Consider the following 21,710-nt stretch of genomic DNA (forward strand, 5'->3'; position numbering starts at 1 on the left):
AACAGTAAGAAAGAGCAGCATATCAGGAGAAGGAGACAAGTTTGCTTAATGGATGTATCTGCAAAAATATTTCATTTCACAAGTTCTACAAGTTATATTATGTGAGATTGGAATACTGCCAGAAACACGGGCAGCATGAAACACAAATAGGTAGAGAGAGAATATTACCAGAAGCATCAGACTGGCGGTGACCTGCAGAGAGAAGCCAGGTGAAGAATGTAACAACATCTGCCATTCGGGGTCGCTGGAGAGCTGGGTGCTGACCCCAATGGCTGCCAGCTTCACTCCCACTAAATATAATTGTGCTCGATTTTAAAGGAAAAACAATTCATAACCGGAGGCTGACGTCTTCTCTCCACGCAGCCGGGTAATGAACTTCCCGTCGTAATGAAGTGCCAGCTTCTATATAAATCTGCCATTATATCGAGGGCGCCGGTAAAAATAGCCTTGCATAATGGCGGTAATATATTTTAATGCACATTTGTCAGGAGACCATACTTGGCAGCGTGTGAGCGGGCTGAGTGCGTATAAATGAGAGCACCTGTCTGACAGTGGCTGTGATGCCGCTCATTAATAGCGTGTAAACCTGCCGAGAATATCTTCCTCGGCGCGGCGGCTTTTATACAGGGCGCCCCGCTTAACTATTGTTCTGTATTTTTAAAACTGCTGCTGTCAGCGAATTGTCCCACAAACAAAAACACAACTGGGCATTGTGTCACAGGAAACTGGGGCAAAACAGCTGATAAATATGTATGAAGGAAACCCTCCCTGCTGATCGCTGCGGTCTGTCACTGTGATACATAGAAGGCGGTCACAGTGCCCAGAATAGCCGGCACATCACTCACCGCCCGGCTGGGAGATATGAAGGCTATATTACATTACCCCCCCAGCAGGTGATGTGACCCGGAGGGGACCCAGCAGATGGGACACACACGTGACTATATGTGGATTACTTTAATCCTTTACATTAGGTACATTTTTCTCAGAAATTATTATCCCATTATAGAGGTGGCTCCCCCTTTAGGACACAAGACAGCTGAGATTAAGGGGTGGGTCTGGTACAGGCCCGAGATCTTATATAATACGTTACATAATGCAGTAGCTCCACCGATAGACCCACGCATCACCTGTGCAACCTCAATGATCATTGCTAGAAAGTCATCATAGAATTAGATATCTGGGCAGATTTACTAATCCTGTCTAATTCCTTTATAATGAAAACCTTAAAGCCTACCTGTCATTTACAAAAAAACATTTGAGATGTCACAGAGAGGTGAAGAGAGAGAGAGAGTCCGACAGCATCTGTAGTGCAGTTCAGTCCAGGACTGGATTATGTATGTAAGAGCTTAGACTGGATTGCACTGCGGATGCTGTTGGACTCTCTCTCCCCAAATCTACATACATGACCGAACTGGGCCTAGTCCCTTGGTGCTGATGGTCGCGGCCTGATCCTGATCGATAACTTTGGTCTATGTGAAATGTCAAAAGTTTTTTTTATTGACAGCTGCCATTTTAGGTCCGGATACACTTTGGAAAAAGTCTGCTGATTCTGGCGACGTTAGCAGGTTTGGCCATGTTTCTGTAGTGTATAAAAGCCTCCTGACTCTCCCATGACAGTCTATGTTAGAGAAGAGAAGGCTCGGGCATTTCGGACTTCAACTGTAGAGCAAACTTGGAGCACATGCAGCATTTGAATCCTGGAGGCTAAAGAAGTTTACGGCTGTATCCATGTTTTCCCAGGCAGCCTCAGGGCTGCATCCATCTTCTTCAGCCACCGATAATCAAATGCCACATGTTCAAAGTTCGCTCATCTCTATTCACCAAACCTTCTTGTTCTCTGACTCTCTCTGATGTACCCAGGGGCAGATTGTCATGTGGACGGTTTGGGCAGCCGCATGGGGCCCGAGGATCCTGGGGGTCCTGTGACCATCCAAACCGTCCACATTATCATACACTGTGTGAAGTGGCACTGCAGTGCAGCACATGATTGAGAGGCCTACCGGAAGATCTTCCAATGGGCCCCTCAGTAATGTGCTGCCATCCCGGGAGTTCCAGGGCAAGCACACTATTCAATATTGTGTGCACACACAACTGATGAAGCGCTGACATGTGGCCAGGACTTCCCGCACAGGCAGCATCTGTAACACACACTGCCTGTGCTGGAACACATAGGATGAGAGAAGCAGCCACCGGGGAGTGGGGAATGGCACGGTGAGGGGAGGGGGTGGTGGTCAGCATTGGGTAGACAGCTTGGGGCCCAGTTTACATATAATCCGCCCCTGAGTGTACCCCTCTTCTCTCCAAAAAGAACATATGAACATGTATGTGGAGATCAATAAACATGTATGGGGGGGATAAATAAACATGTATGAGGGGATCAATAAACATGTATGGAGGGGATAAATTAACATGTATGAGGGGATCAATAAACATGTATGGGGGGGATAAATAAACATGTATGAGGGGATCAATAAACATGTATGAGGGGATCAATAAACATGTATGGGGGGGATAAATAAACATGTATGAGGGGATCAATAAACATGTATGAGGGGATCAATAAACATGTATGTGGAGATCAATAAACATGTATGGGGGGGATAAATAAACATGTATGAGGGGATCAATAAACATGTATGAGGGGTTCAATAAACATGTATGGAGGGGATAAATAAACATGTATGAGGGGATCAATAAACATGTATGAGGGGTTCAATAAACATCTATGGAGAGATCAATGAGCAGCTTTAGACTATCTAGCAATAAAGAGTAAACGTCAGTGCAGATTGTGCCAGAATTCTCTAGGGTTTGTGACACTTGCTCCACTCTTCAATCCCGTTTCTTAAACGGTCACGATTATAGCTTCCAGAGAAGTTGTCACCCAGGCTTTATAGACCCAAATATGTGAGATCAGACACATATACAGTGAATTGTCACTGTGCACGGAACACCTACACAGTAATGGGTTAATTCATACAGACCCATGCCTTCTGCACCAGTTCATGTAAAATATATACTGGTTTCCATCTTGTCCTACCATTACCTCCTTCCTCCTGTAACATATATACTGGTTGCCATTATGCCCCCCCCCCCTTTCCCTTCTTTCTCCTGTGACATATTTAACCCTTTGAGGACGGAGCCAGTTTTCATTTTTGTGCTTTCAACTTTTCTTTCTCGTCTTTAAAAGGCCACTGCGCCTGCATATTTTTCTCTACAGACCCACATGAGCTCTTCTTTTTGCGGCACCAATTATACTTTGCAAATACAGACTTAATTTTTCTATAAAATATACTGCAAAACCATAAAAAAATTCTATGTGCAGTGAAACTGGAAAAAAGGTGCAATTCCTTTTATATTGAGGGGTTTCGTGTTTATGCCGTTCGCCCTATGGTAAAACTGACTTGTTATCTATGTTCCTTAAGTCAGTACGATTACAACGATATGCAACTTGCATAACTTTTTATATTATTTGATGGCTTTTAAAAAATTAAAACCTTTTAAAAAGGAAACAAAATGTGTTTTAAATTGCTCTATTCCCAGCCTTATAATGCTTTTATTATTTGGTCTATGGGGCTGTGTGAGGAGTTATTTTTTGCGCCACGATCTGTTCTTTCTTTTGGTGCCTTGTTTGCGTATATACAACTTTTTGATCACTTTTTATTACATTTTTTCGGGATTTAATGTAAACAAAAATGTGCCATTTTACACTTTGGCAGGTTTTTGTGCTTACGCCATTTACTGTGCAAGATCAGAAAGTAGTTTGGGTGATTACACACCTGGTGATACCAAATATGTTTATTTTTTAATTAATTTATTTTATTTATAAAATGGGAAAAGGGGGGGAATTTAAACTTTTATTAGGGGAGGGGATTTGTTATTAATAAACACACTTTTTTTTCACATACATGATGCAATTGCATCACGAGGGGAGATCCCCCCACTAGACACCAGGGAGAGGGGCACAGCTACTATTTAAATGCAGCTGTCAGCTTTGACAGCTGCATTTAAATAGTTAATTAGCTGGCAACAGCGATCAGCCGTGCCGGCTAATATCCGAATTCAACCGGGGACCACAGGCTGCAGAGAGGGCTCACGCCAGGACCCCTCTCTGCTTACCCTTAACGGCCGCATGACGGGTATACCCATTATACGTCGTTAAGGGGTTAAAGGTTTCCATCATGTCTCCCCTTTCCCTTCTTCCCCATGTAACATATATATAGGTTTTCATCATGTGCCCCCTTTTTTTTCTTTCCTCCAGACTTAAGCCTCACACCCTCCACCATTTTTGTAGCCTGTCTTTGGACCCGTTCTATTTTATTAATATCTTCATGTAGGTGAAATCTCCAGAACTGGACACAGATCTCTAGATCACTAGATCTCTATACAGCGGGATCATAATCTCCCTCTTCCTACTGGTTAAACCTCTAGTGATACAGCCCGGCATACCATTATATATATACAGCCCGACATACCATTATATATATATATATATATACAGCCCAGCATACCATTATATATATATATATATACACAACCCAGCATACCATTATATATATATATATATATATATGTATATATACAGCCCGGCATACCATTGTATATATACAGCCCAGCATACCATTATATATATACAGCCCGGCATACCATTATATATATATATATATATATATATATATATATATATTTTTATACAGCCCAGCATAACACTATATATGTCTATCTATATATATATATATATATATATATATATATATATAGGGAGAGAGAGAGAGAGAGAGAAAGAGACCGGCATACCAATATATATATATATATATTTATACATATATATATATATATATATATATATATATATATATATATATATACATCAAAGTATAAGATAACATATGCAGCCCAGCATATCATTATATATACAGACCAGCATACCATTGTACGGTATATATATATATATATATATATATATATATATATTTACATACAGCCCAGCATACCATTTCATATTTATATATATATATATATATATATATATATATATATACACAGCCCAGCATACCATTATATATATATATATATACAGCCAAGTATACCATTATACAGTATATACAGCCCAGCATACCATTATATATATATACAGCCCAGCATACCATTATATATATACAGCCCAGCATATCATTATATATATATATATATATATATACAGCCAAGTATACCATTATACAGTATATACAGCCCAGCATACCATTATATATATACAGCCCAGCATACCATTATATATATACAGCCCAGCATATCATTATATATATACAGCCCAGCATACCATTATATATATACAGCCCAGCATACTATAATATACACAGTATACAGATCAGCATACCAATATACAGTATGTATATATATATATATATATATATATATATATATATATATATATATATATATATGGCATAGCATTATGTATATAAATATATATACACAGTCCAGCATACCAATATACATATACAGCATACCATTGTACAGTATATATATACACAGCATACCATTGTACAGTATACATATATATACAGCTCAGCATACAGCCCAGCGTACCATTAGCTTTCCCTACCACCTGGTTGCACTGGAGACTCATTATGAGTTGTCATAAATCACTACCTCTAAATCCTTCTCTTTTGAAGTCTTTGCCACCACAGAACTGCCCATATGATAGAGGATTCCTTCTCCCCAAGTGCAGTCATCAGGCACATGCTTGTCAGTCTTTGGCTGTTGAACCCAGTTGATGCAAGATGTGGTTATTGTGAATCATGTACCAAAATACTGACTATAAATATAGAACTAGTATAGAAAAATGTGCAATAACTAAAACGGGTGGGCAATATATGTTCTTCAAAGTAGTACTCCCCGCTGACAAGAATCACAAGTCTGCTTCAATATAAACGACAATGCACTGTTAAATGACTCATTCGGTAGTGTAGTAGATTCCTACCTGTCTTGCACCGTGCTGTCTCCTGTTTAAAAGTCCATTGGTTACGGTCTTGCTATGAAAGAAGTGTTGCAAGATGTTGAAGTGGGAAAGAGAAGTTCTTACTGTCGGGGTTGGGAGCGAGCACCGGCCGGCGGCTCTGCTGCTACCTGACACCCGGCGTGGTGGAATAAGTCCGAAGGAATCCACGTTCCAGTGACGTCACTATGGTGGATACGGAGGCCGATGTGGGGAAAAAAACATCTAACGCGTTTCAGCGAGCTTACGGTCGCCCTCATCAGAATCTCTGACGAGGGCGACCGTAAGCTCGCTGAAACGCGTTAGATGTTTTTTAGTTATTGCACATTTTTCTATACTAGTTCTATATTTACAGTCAGTATTTTGGTACTTAATTTAATCTACATCGCCCTCACGTCAGCTATAGCGCTCAAGATCATTTTTGTTATTTGTTTAAACACTTTTTTCTGAGGACACGGAATCCTAGAGATCTATATAGCAGCTACGAGCTACGTATCTGCAGTGCAGCGCCGATCAGTGTGCAAACTCTCTGAAGTACACACTTTTTGAAATATCACGTTATTGTGAATCATGTTCTTGGTCTCTCTTGCACTGTTGTCGGGTCAGCTAGACTACTGTGATATGTCGTTGCTGAGATATCGCTTGTCCACTGTGGTACATCATTGCTGAGATACCAAACCTGCCATATGACACTAGCCTCTTGGATCCACCACAGTGTGCTCTTCAGGCTGGTGTCTGTCCATGGTTCATCATCCAAGCCTGGCGATTCGGAAGCAGCCAATAAGTGTGGCTGTATTGCTCCTAGCTCAGTGGTCATCCAGTGTATGTACCGCTGTATAACAAAGCTGTAAGGTCAGCCATATCCCGTTTTCCTGAATAACTCAAATAACGTTTTGACAACTCCAAAACTTTTAAATTTTTCCAGGCAAAGGCCTTTTAATGCAGAACCCATAGGAAGCTGGATCAGCACAATTCTCCATAGGCTAAAACAACGGCCGCCCCGGTGTAAATGTATTTGTATTATTTATATGGCCGTGTTTAAAGACCTTTTCATATTTCTGGCCTATAAAGATGAAAATGATCTACCCTCTGCCCCAGGTTCTTCTAGCATTCTGCGAAATGCATGCGCTTCTGTCTGGGGAGCCAATAAATCTGTTTACAGCGGCAGAAATAAAATGATCTTTGCTGCTTCTAGAATAATTCAGCAGTCGGAGGTTTCTTCATTGTGGAGGCAGCAGAAATATCGGAGAACGGGAATGAAATCACGATGAGATGCAGCGTTTGCCATTTCTGATGTATCCTGGCCTCCTGCTGGGTAGCAGCCATCACAGCCGCCATAGAGAGCATCACACAGCTTTCCACAGACCCTGTCTGCCCTAATATTCTATTCCTGAAACAGGAAGCTCAGGATGAACAAGGAGCCAAACCACATTACATAATGAGATGACACATTTTTATTTTTTTTTTTATACCCAATTCTTCATCTTCAGGTCTGAAAACGATATTAGTTCCCTTTATAATGTACAAATAAACCAGTTAACATCGCTGCATTAAGAAACCACAGAGTAAGCCGATGCATTAAGTGAACACAGCAGACATAAGGAGGAAGCAATTGTGGGCAGGCAAATGGCCGACATTACTTCTCCAGAATAGAAAACAGACAAGAGGAGCCAGAATAGAGTGAAATATTAATGGATTCCTAGCTGCTCGGGGTTTGATTGATCACCCTGTTCTGTAGTAATACGTATAAATATGTACAAGTCCTGGGAGAAATCGACTGTAAATTTACTAAAGGGGAAGAAAAAAAAGAAAGTCCTCAGGCGCTCAATTACGGGAAATCAGGAGAGAAAACCCGACCTCTAACAGAGTCATCTACAACCTGCGGCTCTCCGGCTGTGGCAGGACTACAATTCACAGCATACACACAGGATGAAGATATTATAAGCAGGAGTCTTAAAGGGGAACTCCGGGCTGGGGGGGAGGAGGATGAAAGAAGAAACATGCTCTCCCCTCCCTGACTCCAGCGCTGGTGCCGGTATACCGCAGCTCCGGTCCCCTGGTCCTGGCAGCTTCTGGGCCTGAGTGGGGACTTGGGACGTGATATGTTAGGCCCGCTCAACCAGTCAGCAGCCAAAATAGGACCCCACGGCCAAAATAGGACATTCCTTCGTATGTCGTTGATCACATTTTTTGAGCTGACCCTAAAATCATTGTTAATTGTTCGCAGGTCTTTCAGTGTAACCACTCGTCGTTCACAGTATATATTACCGTGGCATTAAGCATTTTATTTATTTATGAATGTATTAACGCCTATTGGTAAAAAGAAAAGAATCATTGCTTGTCATTCGCTAAACGTGCACTGAAGCGATTTATCTGTATGTGTAAAAGGACCCTTAGTAAGTATGTGCCCATAAACCCACCCAGATGTGAACAAAGCCTTAGGGCCCTATTACACCGAGCAATAACATGGCGAATCAATTATCGCCATGTGTAATAAAGACAAAAATCTCCCGAAGAGCACATCATCGCCTGACCATCATTGTCTTTTAAACATGTTTAAAAATCATTGGCTGCCGCTATTACATGTAGTCATGCACGTCCGATGGCTGACAAATGAGTAAAGAAAATAATAAAACTATATACTTACCTGTCCAGGTTCCCCCGGTGTCCTTCTAGCTAACTCCCGCGCACCGCAGCCACCACTGGCACATCAGACTTGTGTGAAGTGACAGGCCGCTCAGCGACTCACTGGCCACGGCACTGTCCCATCTCAGCTAGTTATTGACTAAGCGCAGCAGTAGCTGCAGTAAGTGGGGAAAAGCTTTAAGGACAAAGGGGGGGGGGGGCTTGGAGAGGTAAGTAAACTTTATTATTTTACACTTTTAGGGCATCGCTAACTAATATATATATATATATATATATATACACACAGGCTTTTCGTCGTGATCATCAAGCATAATAGGCGCCAATCTGGTAGATCAGCTTATATTAACTCTCGGGACATCCAATACGGCCCTTATAGAACAGGGATAGGGAACCATCAGCCCTCCAGCTGTCGCACAACTACAATTCCCATCATGCCTGGACAGCCAAAGCTTTGGCTGTCCAGGCATGATGGAAATTGTAGTTTTGCACCAGCTGGAGGGCCGAAGGTTCCCCATCCCAGCCTTAGAAGTAGGATATATAAGGAAAAACACCGGTGTGGTAACATGGTGGACACCAATCAGACCCCACTGACATATAATGGGGTCCAGGAAGGGTAGAGCTGCACACAGCGACTACTTTTCCTAAAAACAAGCTATGAACATGACCTAAACCTCATGTAAATTGGGAATGTAAAGAAATCCAATGCGCCCTGTCTCATAGGGCAATATATAAAGATAGACGGTCGTATTCGACACCACTTCTTCCTCCAGACAAGATGCACATTTGTCATTAGAAGAAAATAATCTCAATAAAACTGCTTTCTGAGAGGAGATGGCGGTATTATTAAAGCTGGGAGGCTTATGAGATTCATCGCCGCCACACTCAGGGGACCCCTGTGACTCATTATGAAGCAGCCTAGCTTCTTATTGACCGTAATCCAATCAACTCCTTATATATTGACTTGAGAAAAACCCAAGATGATGGGGGGTTTTTTTGTTTTTTTTTCTTTCCCAGCTCACAGTTTATCTCACAGTTACAACCATAAACGGGAGGCCTTTAGTCAATATTGTCAGCGGCCTTTGTTGTCTACTTAGAGAGGTTGAGGGGGTTGTCAATCATCGACAGTTACTGTCAGTCACAGGAGGCCTCTAATTGTAATCACAAGGTGTCCTACAGCGCCACCACAGGAGAAACACAGCATGGCAATATATGGTGCTGCATGTGAGTGAGGGCTATCTGTTATAGAACAGAGTGCCTCTCCATGCTACACAGATTTGTACTGGAGTGACTATGTAGCTAAAGAGCTAAAAGAAGCAACAAAATGAATTGGATGGATAGGAGATAGATAGATAGATAGATAGATAAGATAGATATCACAGTATATAGGTAGCACTATACCAGTAATGGATCCGAGTGCCAGCAGGGACGGCTTTGACCAGGAGCCTGTTGTATATAGCAAGGAATTCCCCACAGCACAGCTTAGAATTCAAACGTTGTGATTTATTTCATATCCAAAAACAGCAGTAAACAGTGCAACACAGCAAGGTGCTTGAGAAAGGCGGCGGAGGCCGCAGAAACTTCGCATCAGACTCACCTTGCTGTGTTGCACTGTTTACTGCTGTTTTTGGATATGAAATAAATCACAACGTTTGAATTCTAAGCTGTGCTGTGGGGAATTCCTTGCTAGATAGATAGATAGATAGATAGATAGATAGCTAGATAGATAAATAGGAGATAGATAGATAGATAGATAGATAGATAGATAGATAGATAGATAGGAGATATATAGATAGATAGATAGATAGATAGATAGATAGATAGATAGATAGGAGATAGATAGATAGACAGATAGGAGATAGATAGATAGATAGATAGATAGATAGATAGGAGATAGATAGATAGATAGATAGATAGATAGATAGATAGATAGGAGATAGATAGATAGATAGATAGATAGATAGGAGATAGATAGATAGATAGATAGATAGATAGATAGATAGATAGATAGATAGATAGGAGATAGATAGGAGATAGATAGATAGATAGATAGATAGATAGATAGATAGGAGATAGATAGATAGATAGATAGATAGATAGATGATAGATAGATAGAAGATAGATAGGTTGAGTTACTTACATCTTCAGTATCATTATCTCGTTCTTTGCTGCTCTCCTCACTTTTCGGCCATCTTTTTTTAGGAACTTTTTACACACAAAGACGCGGTCAGTCTGCATCTCTCGGGCGAGGCATATTTCACAGAACTCCTTCCTGCGAGACACAGGTATAGTGAATATATATACAATGATAAATCTGCCAGTCGTAAAGAAGTGAAGAAAGTCGCTGGAAGCCCAATACTCACGCACACAGGAGCTGGCCAATCTCATACTTGTCGGTGATATCCGAGAAGCAGTTATATGTTTTCTCATTGCGGACACTGATACATCCAAAAGGCATGGCCGCTACAAGAGAGAGGAGAAAGTGTTTGAGAGAAGAATGGAGGGGCAAGATATATATATATATATAATATATATATATATATATAATGCAGAGACCCTTAATTCAGATGATCAATGGGGAGATTCTGATCTACAGTATGGTACGGACAAAACTCTTAAAGGATTGTTCGGTTTTTGGTTACCAGTGGCTGAAGAAGTTGGATGCAGACATAGGCTGTATCCATGTTTCCTGGACTACTTAAGGCTGCATCCAACTTCGTCAGCCACAGGTAATCAAATGCCGAACAATCCGACTCAAGCATGCTGGACAGGGTTAGATAATAAAATTGTTGGTATCACTACTATGGTGGGAGGGCTTATGAATATACTGTATACTTTTTTATTATTGAGTTCAATGTATATACAGTATGCAGGAAGCCCCTAAGCTCCCCATAGAGGCGGCTACATTTAGCCAGAACTTCATTATTTATCTATGTGTCTCTGCATGGAACTTGGAGCTTTCTATTCAGAAAACAACTTAAATCTCTAAAAAGTTGCATTAAAGAGGTTGGCCAGGAAAAATATACTTTTCTCCTATCCACAGGATAAGTAAAAAGTAAAAGATCAAGGGGGGGGGGGGGGCAAACTCCGTACCTCCCGCCGAGTACAGCACTCTTCTGGCTTACTCGGCTCTCGGCATAGGAATGTGTGGTATCCCACCACGAGTGTCTCTAGTTTTGCACCTGTCGTAAAAGTCTTATCCTCTAAAGTAAGGTGATGAAGTTAGGCAAGTTTCACCACCAGATGTCAGTATATCTAAGTATGTATGTATTGCACAGCTGTAGTCACTATAGGGTTACAGTTTTGTTATGTAAGTCTGTGAACCAATGAAAGATGCTCTTTTTACTTCTACCTATCTTTATCCTCCTTCTTCTGCACACTCTCTTCTCCACCACTCACAGGGACCCTTAAACACCCTGTTGGAAATAGTCACTTAGGGGGAGAAAGTGTAGTGTTACTTAGTTTAGTTTCTCTCTGAGTCTCTGAGGAGTAGGACACACACAGACCAGGCATCCCTTCTGTGCTCTGCCAGGTTTCCTATCCGGGACAGGCCAACTGTGGTAATGGAGAACACAGAGACTTTCTTTCCACAAGCTATAACTACAGTCAGTATGCAGTGTTAAGCAACTGAAAGAGGACAAGTCAGAGATCACCCCAGCCCACGCCGAGAACCTCTCTTAACTTAGCAGGGCGGTGTCGTAGACAGAGGAACTGACTTGAATAGAGCAAAGCAACTGTATAAAGGTCTTTGTACCCTATCTCGCAGCGCAGGTGACACCGGATAATTTCAGACACAAGCTACTGTCAGGTAACCAAGACTGGGGCTTGTGTCACCCTCGTAGGACGGGCCCCCCGACACTGCAGGGCAGAAAGCGACAGTAAGGTTGAAACACAATAGTATTCTCTTAATAAGTATCTTCTTCAAGTATTTCTTCTCTCAAGTTCGAGCAGAGCACATTACTACACATTACTACACTCCCAACTAATTCCTCTACTCTCCTGACAAACTCCTCTCAACTTCTCTAAGGTCCTCTAATCCTCTCAACACTCAACTGAACCAACACTGCTACTCTACCTCAGGACTCAAAGGAGAAGTCCGGCGAAAATTGTTATTAAAGTATTATATTGTTCCCCAAAAGTTATACAAATTACCAATATACACTGATTATGGGAAATGCTTATAAAGTGCTTTTTTTCCTGCACTTACTACTGCATCAAGGCTTCACTTCCTGGATAAAATGGTGATGTCACGACCCGACTCCCAGAGCTGTGCGGGCTGTGGCTGCTGGAGAGGATGATGGCAGGGGGATGCTCAGTGTCCCCCCAGTGCCCTGTGTCCCTCAGTGTCCCCCTGCCATCATCACATGTTCAATTCCCTTAAGAACCAATAGAAATTGAACGCCTTCCATTTATCATATATTAAAATAAATAAATAACAAAACCATAGCTGTTATCACCGCGTCAGTCAGGATCCATTAAGCATGATGTATCCAGTGTTATTAATGCAGGGAAACCTTGTCAGTTTGTGGACATGTTGACACCATAATAACTTGTAGTAAAGTCGTATTATACAAAGATGGAAACAACATTGGCACATGTAAGCACACAGCCGGGGATGACATCCCAATAATGTCTTATCCGTCTAATCGGTCAGGGGGGAGGGGCAGATGTGAACGTGAAGCCAAACCATATCAAAGTCTTCACGGATACAAAATGCCAATTTCTACCGACTGATACCCATTAAAATCCAGCCCGGAGATATCTCTTCCCAGTGTAGAAAGTTGTCATTAAAAATGTATATGTGATATCAAAAAGACAGATAACTGTGATGATAATGAATCCCGAATAAGCGAATCCTACAACGTATACTGTTATTCTACCCTAATGGTATCAAAGTGCAAGCTGAATGTCTAATGGACTCTTCTTAAAGGGCTATTCTATTGGTGACATTCAGCTGCGTATTACTGGGGTCATAGGGCTGAAGAAGCTGTGCATCAACTGAAGTGTTCATAAATTGTTTCATTAAAGGGGTACTCTGGCGAATTACAGACCTCAAGACTTAAAGGGGTACTCCAGCAAAAATCTTTCTCTTTCAACTCAACTGGTTTTAGAAAATTATATAGATTTGTAATTTACTTCTATTTAAAAAAAAAAAATCTCCAGTATTCCCATACTTAACAGCTGCTGTATGTCCTGCAGGAAGTGGTGTATTCTTTCCAGTCTGACACTGTGCTCTCTGCTGCCACCTCTGTCCATGTGAGGAACAGTCCAGAGCAGGAGAGGTTTTCTATGGGGATTTGCTGCTGCTCTGGACAGTTCCTGACATGGACACAGGTGGCAGCAGAAAGCACTGTGTATATAGAAGAATACACCACTTCCTGCAGGACATACAGCAGCTGATAAGTACTGTAAGACTTGAGATTTTTTAATAGAAGAAAGTTACAAATCAATATAACTTTCTAAAACCAGTTGATTTGAAATAATTTTTTTTGCTGGAGTACCGCTTTAAGTCTCGAGATCTGTAATTCTAGCCCAAGCATTGTTTCTGTGATCTGGATCTGCACTACATGACAGTAAGTTCAGATATAGCAAGGTACTGTATATTATACAGTGCAGGATAAAGGAACTAAAAGAAGTTGGACGTTTTTGATTAGACAAAAGAACCATTGTCATGTGACGTGCACCGCCACTGATCGGATGACCGCTGTCCATATTGTTCATCCACAGGGGTATGTACTGGCTCATTATATGAGTATGTGAGTATGGCCAATGAATGCACCGACCATCAGTTCTCCTGATAGTTACTGCTGCTCCAAATCTGGTGCTGTAACCTGAGCTTCATAGGGCGTCAATATGAGCAAGTGCGGAACAGATGGACCAAACACAGATCACTGCACATACTGTCCACATCGTGCTCTACGCTGTCACTGCACACGCCAGTCTGTTCCATAAAGCCACAGCACCAATATACAGGACTCCTTATAACCTGACGCATTCATACATTTAGTACTAGAGGGTCAAACTCTATATTATAAGCTTGTGGGTTTGTCTGTGCCCCCAAAAGTGCCAACAAATGGGTTGATTCATGATACAAACGATACAGCCTTCATAAGTCAGATGTCGCAGGGTTACATGACATTATCTTTCCTTTATACTTTAAATAAGCTTACTGGGTGGTGTATATATATGTACATCCTTGTACCCCATCTGATTGGACATACTGTATATTCACTTTTCTATGCCTCCCTCAGTTGGCACAATAGGAGCAACAATGCACCAACTACTTTTTCCATAAGGAAAATGCTACCATAGCATAAATATAAAATAGTAAAAAGAAAAAAAAACTAATAAAACCATTGAATGACCAAGAATCTGGCCTGCGCATAGTGTATAATACCACCATAAAGTGCTAAAATAATACTGCCATACAGCACCATGATAACAGTGTCACATACTGCTAAACGATACATCCATGCACTGAGGAAATGATACCATAATTCCGCCCTGGAGTACCCACATAATACTACTACTGAGGCTGGGTTCACACTACGTTTCTGTAATGCGTTTTTTTTGCAAAAAAACGGATGGAAAAAACGGATGTATTAGCGTGCATCCGTTTTGATCCATTTTTCCATTGACTTCTATTATAAAAAAAGAACAAATCAAAACAGTTTTTTTTAAAGGACATAAAATTAAGGTCGACTACATTTTTGTGTACGGGAAAAAAAAAACGGATCTGTCTTGATCCCTTTATTTTTATAATTGACCTCAGTGGAAAAATGGATCAGAACAGATGTACACTAATGCATCAGTTTTTTTCATCCGTTTTTTTTTTTGCAAAAAACAGATTGCAAAGACGTAGTGTGAACCCAGCCTAATAATAATCTCTGCTTACATATTATAACAATAGAATAAGATAATAGAATGCCTAAATAATGCTGCCATTCAGTGACAGTTGTGTATAGTGACAAGCAGCACAGATAGATACTAGTGATGATACAGCAGGTAGGTGGCGGTGACTCCCACAATATGGTCCAGGTAACCAGGTAGGTGAAAAGGTTAATTTTACCTTTTCTATCACAGAAAAAAAAAAGATCCACATTACGGATGAAATTGTTTAAAATCAGTCTAACATGAAACGCGTCTGTGATCAGCGTAGCTTCTAATTAAATCAGAGAGCGCTCTGAGCCGAATGAAATATGTTACTCGCCAGAACGCCACTATTAAACCTGCAGTCATATGTCTCTTCTTAGGTGACAAAAGATGAGGCATAAAAGCAAGTAGAATGGGATTCTGAGAAGGGAAGTGACTTGTATAAATCTATAGGGCTGTATATTAGGGGAGGATGGGCCGTATGTATATAAAGTAATGCAGCCTGGCAAGGCATGGTATCTTACTGAGGAGGCCGCTGCTATTAGGGGGTCCTGCTGTCACAGAGGGGGGGACTTGAAGTGTACAATGTTTAGGTAGGTGGTCGGTGTCACAGTAACAACCACATGACGCCAGGACACAAGGTCTCCAGTAGAACATTGCCCATCACACTGCCTCCGCCATCATGTCTTCCCCCCATCCTGGTGCCATCTCTTACCCTGGTGAGTGACGCCCACGCACCCGGCCGGTTACATGATGGAGAACGTGACCCATCAGACCAGATGCTTTCCCTTATTGCTCCATGCTCCAGGTCTGATACTCACTTATGGGGTCCTACCATGGGTGTTGCCTTTGGTTACACCCTTTGAAAAAGCCTGTACAAGTAGTGATAAAGTTTCGCCACTAGATGTCACTGTTTTAGATGTATGTATTCAGATGCCGCACGGCTGAATCATGTAAGGGGTTATTGTTTGTTTGTATGTCACATGGATCTGTGAACCTAAGGGAATCTGTTCTTCTCTTCTCCTATCACCTCTCTCTTTACTTCTTTTATTTGCACTCTTCACCTACTCACAGCACACTTTAGATACGCTGAGGAAGGAAGTGTGGGTAGAGGAAGTGTGAAGGTCTTTGGAGCTGGACTTTGTAGAGCAAGGATGCAAGCTAGAAAGCTCTCTACAGTGGTCCTTTCTGGGCCCTGGCCCTCTGCCAGGTCCCCTCACCCACAAGAGTCAGTCTTATTCAGAACCCTGTATGGGTAGGAAGTAAGACAAGACATAGCTAAGATCTTCATAAGAGAGGACATGTCAGAGACAACCTCAACCCACGCCGTGGACTAGGAGAGTCATAGTGCAGGACAGTATCCACAGACAGCAGTAAGGTAGGAACTGATCCGAATAGAGCAAAGTTGCTAAGGCCTATGAACTCTATCTCCCAGCGTGGCTGTCAGCAGGGAACCCTTAGCATTCTGCTCATCCCAGGTTACAAGGTCTGGGCCTTGTGTCACCCTTTAGGACGGGTCCCCCAAATCTAGTGGGTGGTGTGAAGACTAAAAAGGTCAATACAGGGGTACAAGTATTCTTCTTTTTTCTAAGTATTCTTCTACCTCATCCTTCAACATCCCGGCAGAGCACAGTACTACTTGGGTTAAGACATCCTCCTCTCTGCTACTCTGATTCTTTGGATCCCTCAACATGTTGCTCAGTCAGCACAACTGTACTCTCTACTAAATTCCTATCGCAGATCTGGTTGCTGTATTGTCAAGTATTCGCCTACAAGTATTATCAAGTGTCTTAACAAGTGCTTTATCAAGGGAACTATCAAGTGTAATATATCCTGTCAACGCAAAGCTATATAACTTGCTGCACCAAGTAACTTTTCAAGTAAACAACAGATTATTTATGTAAAAGAGACATTGTAATTTTTCATTCCACACCGACACAGTATTCACCACATCCTTGGGACACTTCCCCTTTCTGTGGGTGGCAGTTCCAGTGGTCCGGGAGGGTCACTACACCACACTGGTCATCCGTGATTCCACTAACCCAGGGGGCCCCGTAGTAGTCCGGCAGGACACTGACCACAGGGGAAAAAAGAAATAACCAGTCTTCTAAAATAAAAGCAGGTGTGCCATCACACCTGTGTGCCTACCCGGCACTGGTGTCACACTATAACATCTTAAGGTCCGGCTGTATCTCGGCCATCCACCACCGGAGTGGCGTCGCACTTCACCACCTAGCAAGTGACCGACTGATCCTCCGACACAACATCAATGGGGGCTCACACCTCACACTCGTCCATTGTAGCTGCTTTAGGCAGAAGACAGGGATCATCATGGCTGGTTAAGCTGCCATGTCCTGTGTGATCTGACTCCTTTCTATCATAGCCAGCGTAAGGTTTTTCAGCAGTTTACTCTACAGCATCTCTTCTGTGGGATCAGAGCAGACGGGCTACCCTTCACCCCCGCACATCAATAAACCTCTATGACCCTGCCCCCAGTTCTCTTACATTAACCACTTTTCCTGCCTCCGGCACATGAACCTCGGGGGCTGAATGTTCACTGGCACATCATTTCTCCAGCCTGTGAAAGGTGACATTGTCACAAGATAATCCATGTTATTCACTTCACCTCTCTGTGGTTTTAATGTTATGGTGAAGTTCTGTAACCATTGGTTGGAGCAAGAATCTGACCTGCTAACCTTAAATCAGCAATAACATGAGCAACAGCAAAAGTGATTTCCCTTGTGTGAACCTGCTATATTACTCCATGAATTTAATAGTTTATAGCTTATTACATATAACACATTGTACATTTGCTGTTTTCATGATATTGAGGATCAGTACACACAGCCCGTCACTATACACACAGCCTGTCCCCTCCAGTCACTATACACACAGCCCGTCCCCTCCGGTCACTATACACACAGCCCGTCCCCTCCAGTCACTATACACACAGCCCGTCACTATACACACAGCCCTTCCCCTCCGGTCACTATACACCCAGCCCGTCCCCCCGGTCACTATACACACAGCCCGTCCCTTCCGGTCACTATACACACAGCCCGTCCCCTCTGGTCACTATACACACAGCCCGTCCCCTCCGGTCACTATACACCCAGCCCGTCCCCTCCGGTCACTATACACACAGCCCGTCACTATACACACAGCCCGTCCCCTCCTGTCACTATACACACAGCCCGTCACTATACACACAGCCCTTCCCCTCCGGTCACTATACACACAGCCCGTCCCCTCCGGTCACTATACACACAGCTGGTCCCCTCCAGTCACTATACACACAGCCCGTCCCCTCCAGTCACTATACACACAGCCCGTCCCCTCCAGTCACTATACACACAGCCCGTCACTATACACACAGCCCGTCCCCTCCGGTCACTATACACACAGCCCGTCCCCTCCGGTCATTATACACACAGCCCGTCCCCTCCGGTCACTATACACACAGCCCGTCCCCTCCGGTCACTATACACACAGCCCGTCCCCTCCGGTCACTATACACACAGCCCGTCCTGTAACGCCTGGAGTAGTGGATCCACTGGACCGTCACCAGCGATGGCACTAACCTCACCAGGGAGCGGAGTCTAAGGGGCCGCTGGTTTTCACCAGAGCCCGCCGCAAGGCGGGATGGACTTGCTGCGGCAGGCGACCCCCAGGTCGCTACCCCTGGCTTGGTTGCTGGTGATGGCAGGCGAGGCGTGGCAGGAGCAGTAGGCAGGAGATGGTAGTGGCAGAGGTCTATAGTCGTGACCGCAGGAGACAGTCTGAAGACGGGAGCAATAGAGTAACGGGGAAGCAGGAACCAGGAACAAGGACTAGGGACCAGGTAGTGGACAGGAATCAGGAACAAGGACTAGGGACCAGGTAGCGGACAGGAATCAGGAACAACAGGGGGCTGGGCCAAACGCTATGGGAAGCATGTAGAGGCTCCAACACCTGTAGTGGGGCAGGGCTGGAATTTATAGGGAGTGATTGTGCACATGGACCAATTAGGAGAGCACTGCCCCTTTAAATCTGAGACAGGCGGCGCGCGCGCTCCCTAGGAGGCGGGGACGCGCGCGCCGGCCGGCACAGCGACGGGCAGGAGCGTGGAGAGGTAAGGCGCCCCCCGGGGCCGAAGTGACAGCAGCGCCGGGTCCCTGCCTACGGACACCGGCTGCTGCATGGGGCAGTGGGGAGTCGCGGCGGCGGCCCGGGGCACGGGACGCCGCCGCGGCCGTGACACGTCCCCTCCGGTCACTATACACACAGCCCGTCCCCTCTGGTCACTATACACACAGCCCGTCCCCTCCAGTCACTATACACACAGCCCGTCACTATACACACAGCCCGTCCCCTCCGGTCATTATACACACAGCCCGTCCCCTCCGGTCACTATACACACAGCCCGTCCCCTCCGGTCACTATACACACAGCCCGTCCCCTCCGGTCACTATACACACAGCCCGTCCCCTCCGGTCACTATACACACAGCCCGTCCCCTCCTGTCACTATACACACAGCCCGTCCCCTCCGGTCACTATACACACAGCCCGTCCCCTCCGGTCACTATACACACAGCCCGTCCCCTCCGGTCACTATACACACAGCCCGTCCCCTCCGGTCACTATACACACAGCCCGTCACTATACACACAGCCCGTCCCCTCCGGTCACTATACACACAGCCCGTCACTATACACACAGCCCGTCCCCTCCGGTCACTATACACACAGCCCGTCCCCTCCGGTCACTATACACACAGCCCGTCCCCTCCGGTCACTATACACACAGCCCGTCCCCTCCGGTCACTATACACACAGCCTGTCCCCTCCAGTCACTATACACACAGCCCGTCACTATACACACAGCCCGTCCCCTCCGGTCATTATACACACAGCCCGTCCCCTCCGGTCACTATACACACAGCCCATCCCCTCCAGTCACTATACACACAGCCTGTCCCCTCCAGTCACTATACACACAGCCCGTCACTATACACACAGCCCGTCACTATACACACAGCCCGTCCCCTCCGGTCATTATACACACAGCCCCTCCCCTCCGGTCACTATACACACAGCCCATCCCCTCCGGTCACTATACACACAGCCCGTCCCCTCTGGTCACTATACACACAGCCCGTCACTATACACACAGCCCGTATAATCTCTTCCACCCTCCTCGCTGTCTTCCCTCCTAGCTGATGTATAATAATGCAGACAGACAGACTTGTGCATAAATAAACACATTTAAACATTTACAAACACTCGGTTACGCACACGCTGGCAATGTTTTCCCGCCATCTGCCCTGGCAGCTTCAGGAGGCGGGTGACATGGCTGCCGCTCCTGTAAGGACGACATCAAAGATACAATAAGCTGAGGACATCAGCGCTGTGCTCATCAGGCTGTATCACACAGGACAGGCTTAGATACAATGCTTGTCAGGCTGTATCACACAGAAAGTAGAGGCCGGACGTAACGTAGTTTAAGGGAGGCCGGCATGACAGGGAAAATGGCACATAGTGGGTTAAGGTGGAAGGTTCGGCTAGGGCGGGAGTTGCTAGGGGTGGAGTTGGTTGGGAAGGGAGGTGTTATAAGGCTCCTACTGAGCAGGAAGCACCACAGGTGAGGGAGCAGTGGAAGAGTCCCACCCACCCACCCTATATGTCTGTTGGAGGTTTTTTGGGTTGTGTTGGTCCGAGGGAGGTGGCCGGGGAGTTGTTTTTTGTTTGTCACGGCAGCGTGGCGGCGTAGGGGGTCCTTGGGGTTGGCTAAAATGGATGGAAAGTGGTACACGAGGAGTTGTGCACCCTCTTTAGTTAATAGATGATCGGGTTACTTGGAGGATGGTGGGCTCCTGGCAGGGTGGTGTCCCGGGGAGTAGGTGGGCGTTATACATAATCGGCCAGGGTAATTGCAATTGGGCTCCTGAGCCTGGGGTAACCGGCTGGGGGCAGTATCTATAGTATTACAAGTATAGCACTAATGGGGAGTGCATTGCTGTGGGTGGCTGGTTATGTTTTTAGCTTCAAGGACCCCCTCCCGTGTTAGAGATGTTGGGATAAGTTTAGGTAGCATATTTATTGCTATTGATATTGGATTACTGTTATTTTATGTTTGTATTTATGTTAATAAAGTTGGCTGCTGTGGCCAAATTTATCCAAAGCTGGGGTCAGTGTTTTATTTCATAGGGGTTAAGCAGA

At 44.2% G+C, this 21,710-nt stretch overlaps 1 protein-coding gene across 3 annotated transcripts in view; it reads right to left on the bottom strand.

The window, feature by feature from the left end:
* Nucleotides 1-21,710, bottom strand: part of LOC138802576 (caM kinase-like vesicle-associated protein) — a 74,065-nt gene that overhangs the window by 13,581 nt on the left and 38,774 nt on the right. For 2 of the 3 annotated variants that reach the window (XM_069986039.1, XM_069986038.1), the window contains exons 2-3: nucleotides 11,002-11,101; nucleotides 10,779-10,910 (exon numbers count right to left, since the gene is read on the bottom strand). In XM_069986039.1, coding sequence (XP_069842140.1) covers nucleotides 10,779-10,910; nucleotides 11,002-11,096 — 227 coding nt within the window. In that variant the 5' untranslated portion in view covers nucleotides 11,097-11,101. Of the gene's footprint in view, nucleotides 1-10,778; nucleotides 10,911-11,001; nucleotides 11,102-18,016; nucleotides 18,076-21,710 lie in introns of those variants that run through there. The other variant, XM_069986040.1, reaches the window with a different exon arrangement.

The sequence above is a fragment of the Dendropsophus ebraccatus genome, chromosome 10, assembly GCF_027789765.1.
Source record: "Dendropsophus ebraccatus isolate aDenEbr1 chromosome 10, aDenEbr1.pat, whole genome shotgun sequence".
In the NCBI taxonomy this organism is placed as follows: Eukaryota; Metazoa; Chordata; class Amphibia; order Anura; family Hylidae; genus Dendropsophus; species Dendropsophus ebraccatus.